At 34.7% G+C, this 22,376-nt stretch overlaps 1 protein-coding gene across 2 annotated transcripts in view; it reads right to left on the bottom strand.

Moving 5' to 3' along the window:
* The window catches only part of LOC149419137 (BAG domain-containing protein Samui-like), a 61,802-nt gene that overhangs the window by 9,492 nt on the left and 29,934 nt on the right, over positions 1-22,376 (bottom strand). Inside the window, exon 1 of one of the 2 annotated variants that reach the window (XM_089638122.1) lies at positions 957-1,807. The exons of the other annotated variant lie outside the window; for it this stretch is intronic. Within the exon in view, the coding sequence (XP_089494248.1) occupies positions 957-1,037 (81 nt within the window). The 5' untranslated portion in view covers positions 1,038-1,807. Of the gene's footprint in view, positions 1-956; positions 1,808-22,376 lie in introns of those variants that run through there. 2 annotated transcript variants of the gene reach the window in all.

Raw genomic sequence — 22,376 nt, 5'->3', positions numbered from 1 at the left:
ATATGGATGATAGTCGCGGACTTTCCTGGAAATCCCTCGCAAAGAGAATATAACAGAATCAAACGAAATTAGTCGTAAACTATCAACTGATTCTGTCATACATGCTAACTGGAAACGAAAACAATCCATTATCATTTTATTATTGAAAATGATACGACGATGTCATTTTTATCGATGTATTGCTAGAAGATATATTTTTTAAAGTTACTATTTTCACTATTAATTTTTTCACCATCAAAAATCTAAACGTATCGAAAATAAAATTATAACCAATATAAAACGAAAACAATTTCAAAAATGATAACAGCGAGGACAATAATTTTTATGAAACAATAAATATTTTATAATATTGTCTATCTATAATTTAATATTTCTTAATAACATTAGTTTAATTGCATTAAAAAAATCAAAGAAGACGTATTTTCTCATTATTTGAAAAAGTTGCTCAAAATAATTATTTATTCTTCATTAAATAAATGAAGCGATGGTAATTAATGCTGCTTAGCTTTAGATGCCACGATATAATTAAACAAATTATAATATATTATATTGATCTAGTTATTCGACTCGAATAAGATAAAGAAACAAAATAACGATGCTCCTCGTAAATTCAGATTTGTCCAATAATATCGAAAAGCCGCAAGTTTGCGGGAGCCATGAGGACTTTTCCAAGCATCACCTCCTCCAGTCTCAACAACAATTTAATTAGGAAAACGTTGGATGCGACCGCAACACGCAACAGCCAGCTGTCAAAACACACAGTCAGCGGAAAAGTGACGGCGAACGCAGTCCGTCAGCTCCTCTCAGGCTCAGGTGTTTACATTTCCAACAACAAACAGAAGCAATCAAACGAAGACAAATAAATTCCAAACACTTGGCACGGGTCTTTGACAGCATAAGGACAACTAAAACAAAATACCCCTCCTCAATTAAATAAAGAGAAATAAGAGTCTTACGTCTGGTTCCACGTTCACATTATCACACAACACGAAATTGGGCACATTCGGTGCTACCGTTACTGGAGATTCCATTGTCATATTATTATTTTGAAGTCAGTCTCGCTATAATTGAGAAGCTCACAACACAATCACTTATCCTTATCTGGTAAAAACTTTGGGCAAAATGTCCATATATAGGTGGCCGGCACACCTGCGCGCGGAGCAAGATATAGGCAGGTACAGGTAGGAGGTACCGAGCGATGATGCGAACACGCTGCTGTGTTTACACTTTCGAATCCACGGTGGGATAAAGCTCGGATTATAAGCGGGAGACGTCAGCGACCACAAGTTGAGTCTCGACAGTCGACTAGCTGCCAAAACGCGTTCGCCATTACTTTTATAAATATCTCCGGCCGCGTGGGTCGCCGCGCCGCCTGCTGCTGCCTCCGCTCTCTGGAACGCCGCGGAAAATTCTCGATGACGCGCACAGCTCCGTACAGAGCATCATGGAACGTTCTAGAAGCTTCTACCCGAGTCTAGAAACGCTACACCGAGTGGGTTGTACCGTGCAATATATTTCTAGGTGGAGTCTAGAGTGGCCGATTTTCCGCATAAGGAATACAAAGCCAGCGGGGGTAGAAGGTAGAGCGAACGCTCGATTGCGACGTCATATAATCAACAAACAAACACATGCACGACCGTGACGCGCAGATTTCGAAATCGAAAGAAGAAAAAAACAACGCCAAAATAAATAAAAACGTCAGAATCAAAACAAAACAAAGGGAGTTATCAAATCATGATGATGAAACATATGACAAAGAAGTAGATCTTTAGATTGTTGTGTTTGTTGCTCGGCTTGGCTGGTTTTGGCACCGTTTGGCACCCATCCAACTTTCAACATTTAACTTTCAACCGCCCAATGTCTAAAGCCCAGTGCCATGAGGTTGATTGGATTGTTGGAGAGCAGATTGTCACTGCTTTCGAGAGATCCATTAGACTGGTCTTCCGATTTCCGACACGAGAGACACTTCCGCGAAACAAACTAAATCATTATTGTCATCGAAACAACAACAAATCACGTGAGCTAATTGCGAATGTTTCTGGTTCTAGGAAAAGACGTATCTAGTCATAACATTGGTACGTTCCGTGAACAGTAGCAGAACTCACGTCTAAAAAGGTATGCTACTAATTTTCTTATTTAAAAAATTAAAACCAAAATTTACTATCAAACTGTAAGATTTGTAAGTATATACTTAAATACCCAAGTATTTAATTATAAACCGTATATTTAATGTAAGATTTTAAAAAATTTCAAACAAGACATTATACAATTTGTCCAACGAAACGTCACTATCTCAATGACAATTCTTTCAAACTTTGTTCAGGCAGGTAGGTACTAATTTTGACTACGGTTTAAAAAAGATTCCCTTTTTCAATGTGAAATTTTAATGTTGAAATAATGCGAATAAAAAAATCTAAATAAACACGGCGATTCCATATTGAAAAAATACGAATAAAAAATCGAAATTTTATTTATTTATCGTTGCTTTACATTGTATCTTTTTTTTAAGTTAGAATTTTTAACCTCACTAGGACAAGCCTGTGTTGATATTAATAATTTTACAAAATATAAAAAAAAAATAGTCGGTAAAAATAACCGGTCAGTGGTTGAGTGGGCATAGCGCTTGGGTCTCACCCGAGCGTCGCGTGTTCGATTCCTCGGCTGGCTCCGAGGTCCTCCATCACAACACAAGCAACATTTTCGGCTTTCTGTGGTGGTAGTAGGAGATTTTCAAACATTGTTGGGTTATTCGTAACCCGGGAATGTTTGTCTTTCTTTTTAATTTAAAATTAAAAAAAATAAATAAAAAAAATTAATAGCACAAAGATTATTGTATATTAAGATAACAATATTGTTACATTGACGTTTCTACGAATTGGATACCTACATGGTACCTATCAGACAATTCATTACAGTAAAATGTTGTAAACATGTAGGGTGACCATGATATTTAATTGCAAGAAAAATGTAACAAACTATTATTTTTAAAAACAGAGAAGAAAGAAAGAGAGAAAAAAATAATTTACATTATAAAAAGAAAAGGATGAAAAAATAAACGTATTCTAAACGTATTATAAACAAAGCGATTCCATATTAAAAAATTCCAAAATAAAAAATTTGAATAAACACGGCGATTCCATATCAAAAAATTCGAATAAAAAATCTAAATAAACACGGCAACACAGGCTTGTCCTAGTGAGGTTAAAAATTCTAACTTTAAAAAAAAGATACAATGTAAAGAAACGATAAATAAATATTGAAAAAATGCGAATAAAAAAATGTAAATAAACACGGCGATTCCATATTGAAAAAATACGAATAAAAAAATGTAAATAAACACGGCGATTTCACATCTGAAAAAAGAAATCTTTGCTGAACTGTAGTCAAAGTTATCCATCTACTCAAAGTAAGGCAGATTTTCGAAAACGGAAACAGAACTCTGAAACAAATTCACAGACAGGTGAAATATCAAAGATCGATTTAAAACTGCTACAATCAGTCAATTTATTAATCTATTGTTTTTTTTAATAATAACACGCACAACTCCACACGGTTATGTTTTAGAAATGCTTTGTGGAGGAACTTTTAAAGGAATGAGGGAATCGGGGTTTTAAAGAGACTAGAAAGGATGATAAACAAAAGCCAGCAAATCTTTCCACAGTCGAGCTGTTTGGCAGAGGAACAAGACGCTTTCGTGTATAAACGTCTTCCAACTGTACATCGGTCGCCGAAGGGATAATATAAGATGACCCATCCTCCTTGTTTCTATTATCTACGGTTCAATCAGCGCGCTAACCACGTGAATGGCTTCACAATATTTACCTCCAGTTGACCAAGTCATAAGTAAAACCGAACTGAAACATAATCATTTTCGCAAGTACATAAATAACGTGATGACTATTAATAATTCATAACTCCATATTGGCGGCTAGTGTATTTTCATAATAAGGATCTATCGTGGGTATAAAGCAGAAAAATTGTTTTCATGGCTCATTTTAAAAATAATGTTCTACTTTTATTAATAGGATTAAACGTTACATGTATAATAGATGTATACTCAGCTATTGATAAAAATAGATATATTATAGGAAAAAACCTTGTTTTTTGGGGGATGATTTTTTTTTCTTTTTATGTGAATACATCACGAGAGTCCCAAATGTTCGGAGTCAGTGGGACTATGGCATTCCCAATTGGGGTAGATATATTGTGTGGGGAAGGGAATGAGAAGAAGAAGAAGAGGACGTTTGAGGAAGACAAGAGGAAGTATCCGGCTATTCTAGTCACCAAACACGACTAAACACATCAGCTAGTAATAAATAAAAATTCTGCCTGCTTATATTGGTGTTCGCAAAACTCTAAAAGTAGCTGACCGAAATCCCCGATAATTTCAAAGTTTGTTCTTATTAGTGCCAGGAGTGTTTAGAGAGTGGTTTGAATGAAAGAAAATAAATTGGGGACAGGAATGAGATACGGGGGCGATGCACTACGTAGTAATTTGAAATCATGTGTTTTTGGTTTGAATTTGGTCGCCTAGAAATGTTTCAGATGCTTTAATTAAATACTGCGAGTTGAATACATCTTGGCCTTTGAAATAATCGAGTATTTTTTAGATAAGTCTTTTTATAAGCCCAGAAAAAAATAATGTATGGGCCTATGAAAAATGCTTTAAAGTTCAAAATCTCCTTCTTACGAACCCATTTTCGGTTATGGTTTTATTTTATAATGTGGCAAATTAATTAATTAGTTATTTATAAAATGATCGGAAAACATTTAAATATTTGTGCCTGAACATCCTCAAAATAAAATAAATTCACATTTTGGCCATGTTTTTTTCTTACATTAATCAATACAGGTGGATGGTGTTAAGCGGGAATTTAAGACTTGTCGCCATCTACGTAAGGTGTGTTATTGATAGCGGCTCGATTCAAAATATTACACGACGTAGTGCATCGCCTTAAAGATACCGCGGCCCTCCTGCTCGGCCAACCCTATTCAGAGATGAGCAGTTTATCCTAATTTATACATAAAAAAAGTCCTGATACGAATATGCACATAATAGGATCGTCAAGCCGCAAGCTGTGAATAATCCAGTGGCGTTTCGTAGGTCGTGGGCGGCCTGGGAATAGCGTCCTTCTAGGGACAAGGTCAGCTATAACAACAAACAAACAAACACGAGCGCCTGAAACACCACACATTATTATTAAAAATAATAACGTAATATGCTAATTTAATGTAATGACACAACTTCTCGCTTTTTTACTGTACTGCTTTGTAAGGAAGTATTCACGAAAGTGATGCGAAATCCATTGAGTTATATATAAATAGAGACTACATTCCTTGAAAAATCAGTGTAAAATATTGTTTCCGTGCGGGAAGCAGGAAGGGGGTGTGGCGGCTGTCGATGTCGCCCTAAACCCACCGACCGCGAACGAACTCAACGAACGGAGCCGCCGCACTTTGGACGGAATGGAAAAAAAAACGCGAATTAAGTGGTTTTTGCATACGTTAATTTTTTTAATATTTATATATTTTTTAGTGTAGTACAATAGTTTCTGCATTTTATGTGTTAATTTAAATATGTCAATAGGGCTTGATGGAAGTTTGGCAACGCTGCAAAGTGTGTCGTAAGTTGAATGTTCGGCATCGCGTTTTTCAGTTCATTCCTACGCGTGAGCAGAGACGGTTGTGTAATAAGTGACTTTTGGATATATTTACAAAAGTTTCTTATGGCTGACATTCCTCAAGGTATTCTTAATTTAATTTACAAAACTATATATCAATATATCATGTGTGTGAGATTTGAACTAACATCTAATTTTACACTATTTTTGAATTTTTTTGCTGTTAAAATGCATATTTCAATTAGCATTTAGAAACAAAACATCGTTTGTTCCCATTTATGAATATATAAGTATTGTAGACTGAAGTCTCACCTTTAATGTCATATATAAATTGTGATCATCTTTTGTCCTTCCTTGAACAATTTTGTTATTTTCAGGAAGGCCTATATGCATTCTCCGGAGAGAATTATTCGAGGCATTAAGAGTGGGTTATAGGGCATAATGGTGATTTGCTGGAAAACAGCTCCCTAAAACGGCTTAATACTACCTTTCGTATGTCATTCTCAGACTTCATATTTTTTTATACCAATTAATGGACTATTATTTTTCAGTCTGCCTATTTTTTTTTGTAGTTGTTGTAGGCATTCGACTATAAAAAATAAAAACATTGATACACCATACAACCCACTTTTAAAACTTCGATCCATGATTATCGCATTAAAAACGCTTTTACACAATATTTTTAATTTAAAATATGTATATAATACACACATCTGTAGAAGTACGGCCTCTTATTATCGTTATGATATCTGTGGATATTAACAATTAAATAAATACTTCATCTTGCACCAAATTTTCAAGACATTTCACAGTATTTTACTTATTACGGGTGAGAAGCCCCCGTGAACGGTACTGAAGCTATCGCTCCCTGTTTCACGGCGTATATATTTCGAAAATGCCATCAAAATGTTTCATTAATGGGTCTAAAACTAGAATACCGACTCACTTGAAGCATTGCAATAATCTAATGAAGCTACAAAAACAGTAATTACTCACAAATTCTCTTTTTTCATGTAAATTTGACGTATTGTATTTTTTCAAGTGTCATATTTTAAAATCCAACATTTAATATGCGTTACCTTTTCCTAACGGTTAGCACTAACGTCATGTTGTTTACTGGCGGCATCTTTATGCAAGTGTGTGTGAGAGAATTAATTGCTTTACGCGCTCTGACCAAGTGGGAGAGTGAACGTTTTATCATAGGGCACGTTTGGTAATTGAACCAAAAATTTCCAATATTATTTTTCTCTTTGTAGATCAATATTATGATTTATCCATGGCAGCCGGAAAAAATACTCCAAACAAGGTATGCTTCAAGTAACGAATAAATGAAAAAAGATTATTGTTTAGTTGTACTAAATAACACAGAATAATTTAACAAATATATAAATAAAAAAATAAAATTTCTTTTATTTCTCGAGGTCAATTTATTAATGATGTTATTAATATGTATAGATATTCTATCAAATATAAAATTAAGAAATTCACCAAATAAATCCACCTTCGATTTTCTCGAAAACGAAAGCTCAAATAAAAAAAGTCATAACCCAAAATTGTCAATAAATGAAAGGTTATTCACAAGTTATCCCTTTATAGGACAACTTTTTTTAAACGATACGCCCTTAATGGTTTTATTTATGTATTCTATATTCATTTTGATGAACAGAAAAAAACTTTTTTTTGCTTAGCTTTTTTGAAATTTTCGATTTTCCAGCGGTTTTTTTTCTGACCGGTGTCCATTTAAAAAAAATGATATAAAATTATTGTTTTCATTACAAAACGACAGGTTGGTAAGGAAAATGTACTTTTATTTATTTGCGTTACAGGGGAATAACTGCTTTGATAATGTTATAGAGAAACTGACCAGGACGCGATTTTCGTAAATTTACTCAACATGTGCGAACTTCGGGCGGTTGGTTCGATTCAAGACCTCTGTGCGTTACCTCAGAATGATTACAACCCAAGGGCTTATAACTTGGAAACATAAAGAAATATAAACCTTATGACCTATAAAGGGTTTTACCGTTTATACCACGAGTTTCCGAACACCGTGTAAAACAAACTATATGTATCGGAAATGTTCCTCAACACTAATGACAACAGCAAGTGAATGATGAAACATTTATAAAAAATTTCAAATTAAATGCTTTACCAAAATAGTAGGTTATGCAAATAAGTCATACCTTTTTACTAAGTTGTTTGTTTTACTTAATATTTCACATTCATATTATACGATCATTGCTTTGCGACAAACGCACATGTGATGTTACATTTTAACATGTTAATTAATGTACAACTACCGCCCTCTAGTGACAAAAAAATGAAGACATTTTGACAGTTTGCGAAATTTCGCTATCATATAACAAGCGCTTAAAAAAACGGGGTATATTAAATGCCACTTCTGCGAAATTAAAATAGTTTTTAATTAATTACGTAACACAAAAATACCACATAGCGGCAGGTTCTAACATTTTGAGCCCTACATTTTACAAAAACATTAAGAATTTTTCACTACAATTAATGACGAAATGGAGAAAAAGCCATTTATAATAATAAATTAATATTTTTACTTAAAAATAGTTATAATTCATTAATAAGATTAAAAAAAATATTGCACTAATATTTAGCCATCAAACAATTAATTCGTGTTTTTTCTTCATTCCGTCCACTGTGCGCCGGTGACTTAATCCTTTACGGGGGCACAATATCTCAGCGTGCATGTCGCCATTTTAAAGTTATGGTAACAGACTGAAGCCCGTGGTATCTCACAGCGGACAATTGACCGATGTTTGAGGTCCATACAAGCTATGGCTAGTGGCCAATGTAAGCTCTATCTATATACCTTAATGGTGAAATCAAATATACCTATATTTTAACGAAGTGACGAGAACAGATTGCCACTTTATAATATTTTTTGTTTTTTTGTACAATTATGGCGGAGGATTGAATCTGATGGGAATTAGACGCTTTTGGCCAATCGGCCACTAAGCAAAAGCAAATATTCGTTATATTCTGCAATACCTTTTTGTTATTCCCGAGAACTTCAGCAAGTAATAAAAAAATATCCATCAGGGCTTATGTTATGTAATGAAGTGCGGCAACTATGTCAAGGAAAGGAAGGAGAGAAAAAATGTTTTATGGGATGATGTTTTATGAATCTGGGGGCCAGTCGACCCAATGAACCCGGGCACCCTTGCTAAGTCACCAAATGTAGCATACAACTTGGGGTGATCTATGGCAGAGGTATTGGTTATCTAATGAATACCAGTGCCCGCCTCCCAAATTTAATACACCATTTCTTGTGTTCTTCTTTATTCCTGATTGCATCCATTGCAAATGGGGAAGATAATGATCACTATCTAATAATGGTGGTCACTGCACTCATCGTTTGCCAGTTGGTCCGAGAACCGTAATGATGACAAGAATAATAGATACGCAGTTAATTCAGAGTGCTCCCCACGCAAAACAACATCACACCGAGTCGACCAAGATAATATAGGCACAGGACCGAAGGTTGGTACTGTGAAGAGTACACGTGCACACGTGGTTAGTCATAGGTTACTCTCCATGCCTTGACTCTGACTCCGTGGATAATAATATATCAGCACGTCGCAACAATTGGTGTAAGCTGCCAGCATCATATCACAATATACTGATTACTGATGAATTAGATCAGTAGATAGCGCGACTTGTCTCTTAATGAATCAGATCAGTAGATAGCGCGACTTGTCTCTTAATGAATCAGATCAGTAGATAGCGCGACTTGTCTCTTAATGAATCAGATCAGTAGATAGCGACTTGTCTCTTAATGAATCAGATCAGTAGATAGCGACTTGTCTCTTAATGAATCAGATCAGTAGATAGCACGACTTGTCTCTTAATGAATCAGATCAGTAGATAGCGCGACTTGTCTCTTAATGAATCAGATCAGTAGATATCGCGATTTGTCTCTTAATGAAGCAGATCAGTAGATAGCGCGATTTGTCTCTTAACATATTTTTCTAGCATCAACCGGAAGGCTAATTTTCGGTATCCAGTCTTAGATGAATTGAAAAAGGTCAAACTTGTGATTTACTGGTATGATTTGAGATATGGGCCCAGCCAAAAGTTTTATAGCGATTTGTTTTTGGGGTATTATGCCGTCTTATCTTTTTGTGAAAAAAATGCCTTTCTGTGCTTTCGAGAAGTGCAAAAATCATTCACGAGCAAATAATAAATCTCATGGAGTTTCTTTCCATTCGTAAATACACGAAAATCATTTATTATTTCAATAAATACAATTTTTCAAAAGGCTTTTAGGTACCTACACGAAAGCAGGAAACAATCGAAAAAACCGAGTGCTGTAAGACCCTTCCACCATTTGATTGCTTACCGACCCCGTGGGACGACGGTCTAAGGACAATCTACTGTCAGTAGATGGTCTCATTCAGTGACCAAATAAAATAACCAAGAGAGTACTTGGCATACCAATAAATATATTATGTCCAAAAAAGCAGCACAAACATGGCCAACATACATAAGAGCTCCTAGGTCCCAGACAGCTCAATAAAGTTGATCATCTGTTCAAGAAAGAATTTCGGTATTATTTGAAAGTGAGGAAAAATTGAGCTTGAAATTCATCGTAGATTTGTTGGTTGTCTGTGATGTTCGTTATGTTTTTCACGATCAATGAACTCAAATTTGGTTTGAATTTAACAAGTGTCATTTATAATATCCCGTAATTTTTCACGGATCTGCGCTAATGTAAAAATCATATATTATAACAGGTGAAGGATGAATAAAGCAAATCTGCAATAATTATCTGAACTCCGACCGGTACTACCGATTGTGACTTACTGCGTGACCTTTCGTGTACAAATGATATGACCGGTCAGTGGCTGAGTTGGCATCGCGTCTAGGTCCCACCCAGACGTCGTGCGTTCAATTCCTCGGCTACCTAAGTCCTCTATCACAACACAAGCAAAACATTCTGCATACTGTGGTGGTAGTAGATTTTCAAATATTGTCAGGTTTTTCGAAACCCGGGAATGTTTATCTTTCTTTTAAAAAAATGTGAATCATGCGCAGAAACAAATTATATAATATTAAATATATTCACATAAAATAATAAGGAGAACAAAAACGCGACAAACGGTGCAATTATTAAAAGAGTGGGAAATAATGTAATAAATAAATTAAAATATGCAATTCTTCCGCGTCGGATTAAACTGAATATGGGAATGCATCGCCCACCGATGTTTGAAAAACCTTGCCATAAACAACTATTCTTCCTGGGTATCAATTCTCCAATCCAGGCCGCTCGCAATCTCCGCCGAAAGTACATAGATTGGTCGACGTTTTTATTCTTGACTCTCTTCGAAGGTACATACTTGCATACGCCAAACGTCAAAAATCATTGCACTAAAACAGCGAGTGGGTCGAACTACTCGTTGTTCGAGTGGAATGACTTCGTCGAGAATCGAGGCCCTAGTATACATTTCCAGGTTTTAATAATAATACAAATGAATAAAATTGAACATTGCGAAATGAACACACACGCGCGGGCGATAGTACTACCTGTATATTATCAATGCAAATAAGAGAGTAGCCACAGAAAACAGATGTTTCTGGAATATTACAGGTTTTCCAAGCAGTTTTTGCTTTCGTACTAGTGTTGGGTAGGACACAATCTCAGAATTAGATGTATGAGGTACTCAAATACTGAAATGAGGTGCCCACCTCAAATGAGTTAAAAGAGACAAAAGGGGAATATTTTCGTATCCTGGGGGTGAGAGGCGGCATAAAATGTAGCATACACGAAATGTAGTGCCAAAAAACATCTCACATTTATTACCTACAAAATATTTGTAGTAATTAGGACAAAGAAAAACAGTTGGGACAAATATATTTTGTGAGGTGGCGAAAAATTGATGTTTTCGTATGGGGCACTTTTTGTAGTAATTAAGACAAAGAAAAACAGTTGGGACAAATATATTTTGTGAGGTGGCGAAAAATTTATGTTTTAAGAAAAACAGTTGGGACAAATATATTTTGTGAGGTGACGAAAAATTGATGTTTTCGTATGGGGCATTAAATGTAAATTTTGTATGCGGTACTCAACACTATCCAATTGGGGAGTAGTCTCATTGGCTCCAGACGGTTTGGAGTAGTTGGGACTCTTGTGTGGTATTCATATTTTAAAAAAACCCTCACCCACTCTCCCTCTCCTAAAATTCAGTTTATCTGAAGTGTGTAACTATGTTTTCTGTATCTGTCTGTGCATAATTAGACAGTTATTTTATTATAATTATTTTAATTAGATAGAGCACAGGAAGTCATACTCGTACAGCGCTCTTGTGGTGCTATACAAATTATGCAATTATTATTATATGAAAGGTATAAATTCATTCCTGACATAATTTTCAGGGTTTTCCGGACATTTTTACCAAAAAAAATTATCAACAGAATACACGAGAAGAATCTTCGAACTACCAAATATGCAATTAAAAACGTGCAACAGCGGGGTTAACCTTAATTTAAAAATAACAGCCAATTATGATTGTGTTGGCATGTTTAACGTACTAACCAGACAGAAGAGGACGCGGACAAAATTTTGACATAAACTGTCAATCAAGCGACCAACAGAGCTAGAAGCAAATAAACCGACAGAGTGCAGACGCGTTCCAAATTTATCTCGGCAACTTACGGTGAGTACCTACGTAAAATATAACGCCATATACCTAAAGATATTATTTAAGATGATCCAAACTGTATATGTCAGTACCTTATGATTTTACCTGAACGATTTTATTTTTATTTTATCAAAAATGCACCGAGCTTTTTCATGTTTGTTAATAATGATAAAATACTAGCGGACGTGTACCCGGTGTTTCTCGCGTTGTGAATAATTTGGTGCAAATTACGGAGAAAAATATTATTTATTTATTTATTAACGCCATTTTTCGGGGGTTTTACATGAGAATATTAGGAAATTTACATTATTTATTGTACATAACTGAATTGCTTCATTAACAACATTTTATATTTGTTTAAACATAAATTGAAGATTTCCAATCACTGACTTGGTATAATTGTTTCCCTTCATTAGTATTCTGGGCAAAGAGGAATACATATGGTGGTTAGTCCCAGAATTTCTGCACTGAAATAAATCCTGACTTCTAGTATTACGTTGTGGAATCCGAAAGCATATCAATACCGGACTATCAACTAAATCTTTAAAATTTTATATAGAAATACCAAGTCAGTGAAAATTCTTCTGTCTGACAATTTGATACAAGATACATTTAATATTCATTTTTAGATATATTTCATCAAGATACTGTTCAAAATGTGACTGCATGACCACATATGGTATATAGGAATAGGGTTTAGAATATTCTGCATTCCCACATATGGTATATAGGGATAGGGTTCAAAATATTCTGCATGACCGCATATGGTACATGCATAGTAATTTTACACAAAATACCTTTTTCTAGCAAAAAATTGTCGCCAATAATTTAAAATTTCGAGGAACGCAATTTGAGACAGGTTGCAATCACCACTCCACAATACTGCAATATAACACTACTACAGAGAGATTGCAATCACCACTCTACAATACTGCAACATACACTGCAACGGCATTTATGCCAGCCTTCCAAAATATCAAATTGACAAACTTAAATCAGTGTTTAATGCAGCAGCACGGTTTCAAAATATTCGCACATTTCATAACACCTTCGTAGCCTTCACTGGCTCAAGTGCCCTGAACGAATCCAGTACAAATTGTGCTGGATGGTGTTTAATTCCATCAATGAAATGGCCCCACCCTACATCTCTGAACTATGCGTCCCGGAAAACACTGGTCTGATGCAGTCAACTCTTAGATCAGCAACATCATCAGCTGTAAGCAGACCGATCGAACCTAAGCGCAAGCCAAATACTAAGTTTGGTGATCGCGCTTTCGGAGTATCTGGGCCGAAGGCTTGGAATAAACTCCCTCCGAAACTAAGATTCATAACAAGTCCAACAGAATTCAGGTCTAAACTAAAAACTTATTTTTTTAAGCTGTCACACCCTTAAATTAATTATACCATTCCAGAGAGAAAGTCCAGTTATATCCAAATTTCCAATGTCCTAAATCCTGTATCTAAATTTCGCTAATAAACAATTAGATAATGTTAATTAAGTGTAAATCTCAAGTGACCTACCAGGTAAGTATTGTACTGTAATATATTATCTCCATAAATAGTTAGTAATAACATAGATCACTGTAGAAATGTATTATAAATTTGTACAGCGCCCTAGAGGTGATTTTGCACAAAAACGGCGTTAAACAAGTCATTCAATTATTATTATTATTATTATACAGACAGATTGCAATCACCACTTCACAATACTGTAACATACACTACTACAGACAGAATGCAAACTGCCCACCGAGAGAGAAAGTGTCGTAGGAACTTATATTAATAAATAATATATTATTATTATGACGCGGTAGAGAGATTAAACAAGTTATCAACGGCCTTGTCGCAGAGGAGGGGTATACCAGGATAGTTCGGAATATTTATATACCCACCTAGTAACTCGTGACAGATCCGTCGACGAAAGCTATCGCTTGCGCATTCTTTGTCGCAGTTTGATTGGTTTAACAACTATGCCTCAGTGATCATTCATAAATTCAACTGTTTTAAGTATTGATTTTAACACAATATTTGGCGGTACTATTCAGAGAAAGTACGTCCTCCCGTTTCTATGTGTATTTGATGGGAAATATTCGACATTCCGGTATCTTCTGCCTCTATCGTTATCATGCAAGACGTGCGAGTAGGAAAATATGGAAGTATTCTTTCACGAGAATAGTCTCAACTTCTTCCCAGTGTCTTCCCCACTTGGGACCATGACCAAGTGGGGAAGGTAAGGAGATGAGGAAGAAAAAGGCTGGGAAGTACCTATCTGGTCATCTAACACGGAAAAAGACACTTCAAGCAATGTGACAAGACTATTTGCAAATGAAAAACTACGAACAGCTAAGAAGCGAAGATGACATCACTCTTTTATAGTTACAAGCATACTTCAAAGCTCAACAGCTCGTGATGTCAGTTTAGAAAGTGTACACAGAAAAGCTGTGCAAGATTCACGGCGTCAGAGCTCACTGTACTCCCTTCTTTATCACAAACATACCTGCTTTAAAATGTTGAGATTTATTATATTGGCACAGTTTCCAAGATCATGACTAGGCTGACTTATTACTTGTTACGCGATGAATTGACAATTTTCCAGATTTCTTTATTCAATTCACGTCATCACAGCACCACCACCGGTGACATTTTTATAGGCCGGCGAATAAAGTACTCAACACGCCTGGTGACAGGTGTCAGTGATGGCACTTGCGTTATTGTACCAGCGAAACGCAAATGTTTCAAAATAACATTATAAAAAGGAAAAAAAACAAATCCAAATTCTAATTTCAACAATCAGGATAATTTGTCCGCTTTTGGGAATAATTCGTATGGTCTCAAAAAATCGTTGTCTCCCTTGCTGTTGTAGTGAGAAATGTGATCTAAACGGTGTTAGAAAGAGAAAACACCACGCGTTATATTAAAATCTAGAAGTTAAGCACAGTAGAACTAAAATGTGCATCTTTAAACCAAAGGTTTCGACCGCAATTTTGAAAGAAAGCTTATGATTTTTTTATTAATTATTTTCATATGAAACAACAAAAAAAGTGAGGTGAACGTTTAAAATATATTTGTATAATAAATTTTTTTATATATTTTTTCGTTATCGGTAATTTCAGTTACAGAAAACGGAAAGTGAGCAAATTTTTAATAATTTTTCATGTTTGCATTCTAATGTTTATTATACAATTTTTTTTTTATTTATTTTTTTTTAAATTTGAAAGAGTATTTTATCACCTTTCAAACACAGTTTTCAGTTTTCGGATACGTTCAGAAATATTCCATCCTTCTGACAGAATATATCTGAGGCCTGAAGAGATAGACGGTCTGTTTGATGTTTCACAGAATTTACAACAATTATTTATCAAATTTCAAAGTTAATATTCAAGTTCGGTTATGGCAATAGTATAATAATTGCAATAATATAATGTACAGGTGAAAAAAATATAATAAGCAGTAATTGTTGATTGAAGTACTAGTTTATATTGAATTATTTGGCGGGTTAAAATAATTATAAGCCGACATAGCTCAGTGGTTCAGAGCACCTGACCGGACATCAGAAGGTACGGGTTCAATTCCCGTTGGAGGCATTTATTTTTACTCGGGAGATATGTTCAATTTGTATTGATATTTCAGGCGACTAATTATTTACTAACAATAATACTTAAATCAGATAATTTCTGTGTGCATTTGCCATAATTTCTGTGTACAAAATGACCTTGGACCGCCTTATAAGCCCTACAGACCACTGACTTTAGCCGGCGATGAAGGGATAAAACCTGCCTAGTAACTATAGTAGCTGGTCCATGTTAGCCACGTCAACAACTACCTTTTTGTTTACATGCCCTTTAAATACAACCAGGTTGTTTCCCAATCAGGTTGAATTTTCGTATTTCCGAATCGTGACTCCCTTCGCTTCGGGCAAGTGAATTTATATGACCTTTCGTCTGTTTGTTTATAAACAAAATAATTGCATCGATTTTTGAGATTAGGGTAAGCCGGGATAATAGAAGATAATTCCGCTAAAAGTAAGGAAAACTTTTTATTTATTCGGGCACACGAACACGCCCACAACACTAGCATCGGTATATCCCATGACTGTGTGAATTGGAAGTACTGAATAATAAACTGATGGAAGTGAAAAATACGGCACTGAAAATATCCAGGTTTTAATATTGGATGTCACTGATATTATATCTACACTAAGTACACTCTTGACACGTTGCTCACTAAATTGAAAACTCAAACCTGGAGAAATTCATGGTGCTGGCTAAGTGGAAGGCTTTGGATAATATCATAGGCGTCCGCAGCTCTCCTTGCAGCGCAGGAGTGGAGGAGCCTTGTACACCATGGAATGTTGGTACCCAAACACCGTTATGGATGGACAGTAGACGACGCACAGTGGAGTATTTTACCTCGAAAGTTGACCAAAACTATGTAGTGAGTTTTTTTTAGATGATCCACAATGAGAGATATTTTAGAGGCATGATTTTATATTTTTTTACTAATCACACATAAAATTCAAGAAAAAAACAATTTTTTGATGAATTTATGAAAAAAAACTGAATGCACCACTATTCCAAAGACATACCACTAGACAGACACTAACAGTGTTAGTAATTAGATTCGTAAATGAACTTTCAAGAAAACTGTACAATCTCCGGATTCTCAAAATCATTAAAAAATTATACACGTGATTTTCATAAAATCCTTTTTTGAACAAAATGGCATAAATAAGCGCAGAATACTTTTTATCTTATCGGGAATAACCAACTCGACGAAACCTACATACTTAAATTTAAATGCATGTAATGATATGCTTACGCAAATTATTTTTTTTAACACGTAAAAGCATATGCATTTACGTGTTAAGTTTAAAATATTAAAAATAAATATTCTTAAATAAAGTGCATACCTTCTACATATATATCCAAAAACGATTTTTTGTAACTCTAATGATAGCATTGTCAAAAATTAATGAATAAAAATAACAAGCGACGAAAACAAATCGATGTGATTCACACGACTGCGATGAGATCGTTTGCCGGTACGTTTGTATGTCAGGGAGGGGAGATGGAATTATTAAAATGGCCACCACGTGATGTGATAACTGCAGCTTACAGAATATACAATTTTTTAAAGTTTTTAACAAAGTAAACGTTTTCGAATTATGGCCAACTTTCTTCATAGAGTTACTCGTGTGTGCGACGGCCGTAATGAAACGGCTCGAGCACTCGGCAGTCGCGAGTTGCAAAGTTATACGGCCGCAGCCGGCGTCCTCGACCCTATTGACGAGATAAGGAGCGTAACACACCGACAATATCAGTTGAGGATTCCGTATAAGGAGAGGCCGGGTCGCGCCGGGACTCGAGCGAAGGCCTCTAGTGTCGCAAACTACTACAGACGGCAGTGTCGGCACTACCGAGCGGCTACTCTAACCTACTATACTTCATATTCATGAATCCAAAACAAAACATGAAAGAACAAAAGTGAAGAAAAAGAACAAACAAAAAACCAACCTAATGTTAACTAAACTAACTAAACCTTAAGGCGATACTTAATGCCAAATCACTATTTTGATGAATCTTTATAACGAATTGGTGTACATTGTACATTATGAAAACCAAAAATATGCTTTAGTTAAATTGAAGGTTTTCCTATCGCTTCGCTTGAGTAGAATACAAATAAAAAAATAAATTACTCAATAAAAAAATATAAATGCAAACTACTACAAAAAATATTTTTTCAATAGAAATGTGAGAACGCATTAAGGAAACAACTTTAAAAAAATACAGTTTTATAGCTAAGATTATCTATGACAGTTTTACTTGATTAACTTTTTTGCTTTCTTATAAAATTATTTACAAAATAAGTATAAACCAGTTTTTCGCCTGAAATCGGACGTTTCTAGACTCCGTTTGTCAAGCGATTTTAATGCCTATTACCTACGATATAAGGTATACCAAGAATATACACATTTTTGGCTCGTGTTTCACAGAATTTTCAACAATTATTTATCAAATTTCAAAGTTAATATAAAAAATAAATTACTCAATAAAAAAATATAAATGCAACTACTACAAAATATATTTTTTCAATAGAAATGTTAGAACCCATCAAGGAAACAACTATAAAAAATACAGTTTTATAGCTAAGATTATCTGTGACAGTTTCACTTGATTAACTTTTTTGCTTTCTTATAAAATTATTTACAAAATAAATAAAAACCAGTTTTTTGCTTGAAATCGGACGTTTCTAGACTCCGTTTGTCAAGCGATTTTAATGCCTCAATACCTACGTTATAAGGTATACCAAGAATATACACATTTTGGCTTGTAGCTTCCGCTTAATGTAAACAACCTAACCGATTCAGTATGATTTGTGAAACGCCTTCAGAAGGCGAAACAGCTGTCACGCGTAATAATAATTACACAGCAGAACTTGTTTATAAATAAACTGTTTTTTTTAAACATTGAAAAGTAATATTATCAAAGAAAAGCTTTTAAAAAATATATTTTTTAGTTCTATTATCCGGTTAGCCGTGTGCATTTACGAAAAGCAGGGAGTGTAGTAAAAAAAAGTGATACCTACACGGAGAAAATGAGTATTGCCAATTTATTAAGAATCTCTTCAAATTATTGGTAATCCGGTTAATAACAGGATTGCAGGTCGTTTCCTGATAAAATTTTAGTAAATTCGTAATAATATCGGAACACGTGTTCATACACCTGCGTTTGTCTTGATAATGATAATGCTCCTATACCAAGAACAACTCTGGATGAAACTCTTTATATCTTACAGTTTATGTCTCTTTGATGTAGGAATAACTAAAATTAAATCTCTGGATAGTTTCAAATCTGCGGGACAGGATTCCTTTTTTAATTCTACCATAATGTAGAATCATCTCCCGACGTTAGCGCACTTTACCCCCCGACACCCTGTATAGTGACGAAATACGATTTTTTATGAACACGTGTTCCGACTTCGTGACGACACATTGATATTTTACTGAAAGTTTATCAGGAAACCGAATTCGTTAAGGGCCTTCAATGCACTGTTACGGATAATAAATATTTTTTATCAGTAATTTTTCTTCGTGTAGATACTCTCGGCATAACCTAGGTGAGAGTCCAGCATTCAGAAACTAATTTTAATAATTAGTTGTTAAAAATAGATTTAGCAATATTTTTGGAAGACATGGCACGACTGAGTGAATCAAACACTTGAGAAATGTCGTATCAAGAGTCGGAATAACAGAAGAGTACTTATGTATGAGACGATGCACGTATGAAGGGAGGGCCCTGGCGCTAGCAAAAATCTGAAGGGCGCTGTGTTAGGTATTTTCAGCGTTAGGTATTATTGGTTTGTGTACGCGTACAGGATAATTAAAGGCATTAATTGCACTCTTGATTTTTTGTCTATCAACACGATTCTGCTATATCTTTTAAAATATTCATTTATAAGAGGGAGGGGTTACAACGGCGCTATCAGCGGCATGCCTTAACTGTAGTTTCTAACTCCAATTTAACTCCAACGGGAAAATAACATCCACACATAGTTTTAGTAATATCGTCATAAGTTCATAATTCAAAAAGGTTTGTAAACACCTTCCTGTGGCAATAGTATGATTTACCTTTGTTAGTCGATGGATTTACCACAAAATACAGAAAATCAGCTACTGAAGAGATAAGCCGATAGAATTGTAGTGTGGTCGTGTCCGTGTGCCCGAACAAAGCTCGATTTCTCCTTTCTTGAGATTGATCAAACATACTGAAATATCGAAATTATTACTTGAATAGATTTATCAATATCACTGGCCTATCCGGAGAGTCTTGGCGTCGAGAGATCTTATGAAAACTGGCAAGATCAGTTTTATTTCGAATCAAACATTTCATCACACTTCTAGAGATTTTATGTTCAGTGAAACCAGTGATGACGTATTAATTGTGTTCGGAACAGAATGCCTGACTGACAGATGTATTGCGATACGTAACTCTAAGCTAAAAGTAAAGCATACACGCGACATACCGAACTGTGAACGTGTCACGTTACATACAAGCGAGGTGTTATGATTCAACCAACAATAAACAACTTTACTTCACTACTACGGTTTTATGAAGCATTATTTATTATTAAAACGCACATATTTTAATTATCGATGGGTTGAAGTAAGAACTTACACACAATGGCACAATCATGTTCATGTTAAACATATATTAACGCCGTCCGAGTATACATTTAGGCACAATCAAGTTTAAAAATGATTCACCAAAGTTTGAATAATTAAACATAACTTGATTGACTGCCGTAATATAGTACCCCATATTATGTTTTATATATATAACAACATTTAAAAAAATAACTTATATCATTGATGAAGCTATTCCAAATTACTCTACTATTCAAAAATCTGTTTCTGAAAAAATAACAAAATACACAGATTTAGGAAATGAGATTAATAGAATTTGGCATTCTCAGACTATAAAAATATTACCATTTGTTATTTCGGTTACTGACATTATACCTAGCTCTCTCATTCAAAATTTAGGAGTGTTAGATCTGTCAAAGAATTTATGTATAAAAATGCAAAAATCAGTCAGTTTAAATACATGTGGGATTACGAAAGATTTTTTTAAATATTTATATTGAGGGATCAGTAGGATTTATAGGTCCAGTTGGAAGTTCTACCGAGCCGAACCCTCTGATATGAAAATATTTGGAGTCGGTGAATTATTTTCCCATTTGATATCTGGTGAGTTGACGTGTTGTTCTTGTATTTTTTATTTTTATTTTTTTTTTTATTAATATCAATAGCAAAATTTGTACATTATGTAGGTTTAAAGTATAATATAAGTATATTTTTTGTATTTTTTTCACAGTCCTCCTCACTAGGGTTTCCTGTTCTGAGGCGGCCTGTAGTTTTTCTTAAATTTTTGTATTTAGTTTTGAATTGTCTTTACATTGTCTTCATAATGTTTGTAAGTTGATTGTTACTTTGATCTCTAAGCCATGTTTTGACTTTTGTTTTAAATATACTCATTTCGTTTATTTTTTTGGTTTCATTTGGTAGAGCATTGAACAATTTTATAGCATGGAATTTATTATTTCTCTGTCCAAAGGATGTGTTTAAACTGGGAGTAATCAGGATATTTTCGCTTTTTGCCCTGGTTGTGTATTTATGTTGGGCAGTGGAGTATTCGGATATGTTTTTTTTCAGTTTAAATAAAATATTTTTTGAATATAGTTTCTGTACATTGTAAACATTGAAGTTTTTGAATATTTCTTCTGTCGGAGTTCTAAGCGGAACTTTCAGTATAGTCTTTAATACTCCTTTTTGTGCTATATTGAGCCGCTCTGTGTGAGTGCTCAAGGCAGACCCCCATCCAGTTATTCCGTACTCTATTTGTGATTGACACAAAGCATAGTATACTTTTTTAATATCGTTTATATTGAGGATATTGCGAATGTTTCTAAAGAAGTATATGTACCTGGTTAGTTTTTTTGTAATTACATCTATATGTGAGTTCCAACGGAGATTATCATCAATTTCAATTCCAAGATATTTGATGCTTTTGGAGTGTGCTATAGTGGGACAGAGGCATGATAAGCCTTGATTTTTTTGATAAATTCCTTGGCATGAATGTAATTTGAGATTAAGGTCCTCTGGCGGCTGCCCTCTGGCTGTTTTAGAAAATGTCAGATATTTTGTTTTATTGACATTAAGCGTCAGGGAGTTTCTTTTAAGCCAGTTTTGCAGGAGACCAAGTCCGTGTTCAGCTTCTTTGTAGGTATTTGTCCAATCTTTTTCTTTAAATAAAATTACTGTGTCATCAGCAAAACTAATGATTTTTCCTCTTGTTTCTAGGTTACAGATATCATTAATGTATATTAAAAATAATATCGGACCTAGTACGCTTCCTTGTGGTACTCCATGGTTGATTAGGAGAGGTTTGCTTTTTCTCTTGTTAATTTGGACGCTCTGTGTACGCTCCGTCATATAGCTTTTTAGTAAGTTTAGTGTTGTACATGACATACCAATTTTTGAAAGTTTTGAAAAAAGTATTTTGTGATCTATTGTGTCAAAAGCCTT

The sequence above is a fragment of the Hesperophylax consimilis genome, chromosome 12 (genome assembly GCF_061612785.1).
Source record: "Hesperophylax consimilis isolate HC1 chromosome 12, BYU_Hcon_1.0, whole genome shotgun sequence".
Taxonomy (NCBI): Eukaryota; Metazoa; Arthropoda; class Insecta; order Trichoptera; family Limnephilidae; genus Hesperophylax; species Hesperophylax consimilis.
Note: the sequence above shows the minus strand (reverse complement) of the source record. Positions and strands in the feature narration are given on the sequence as shown.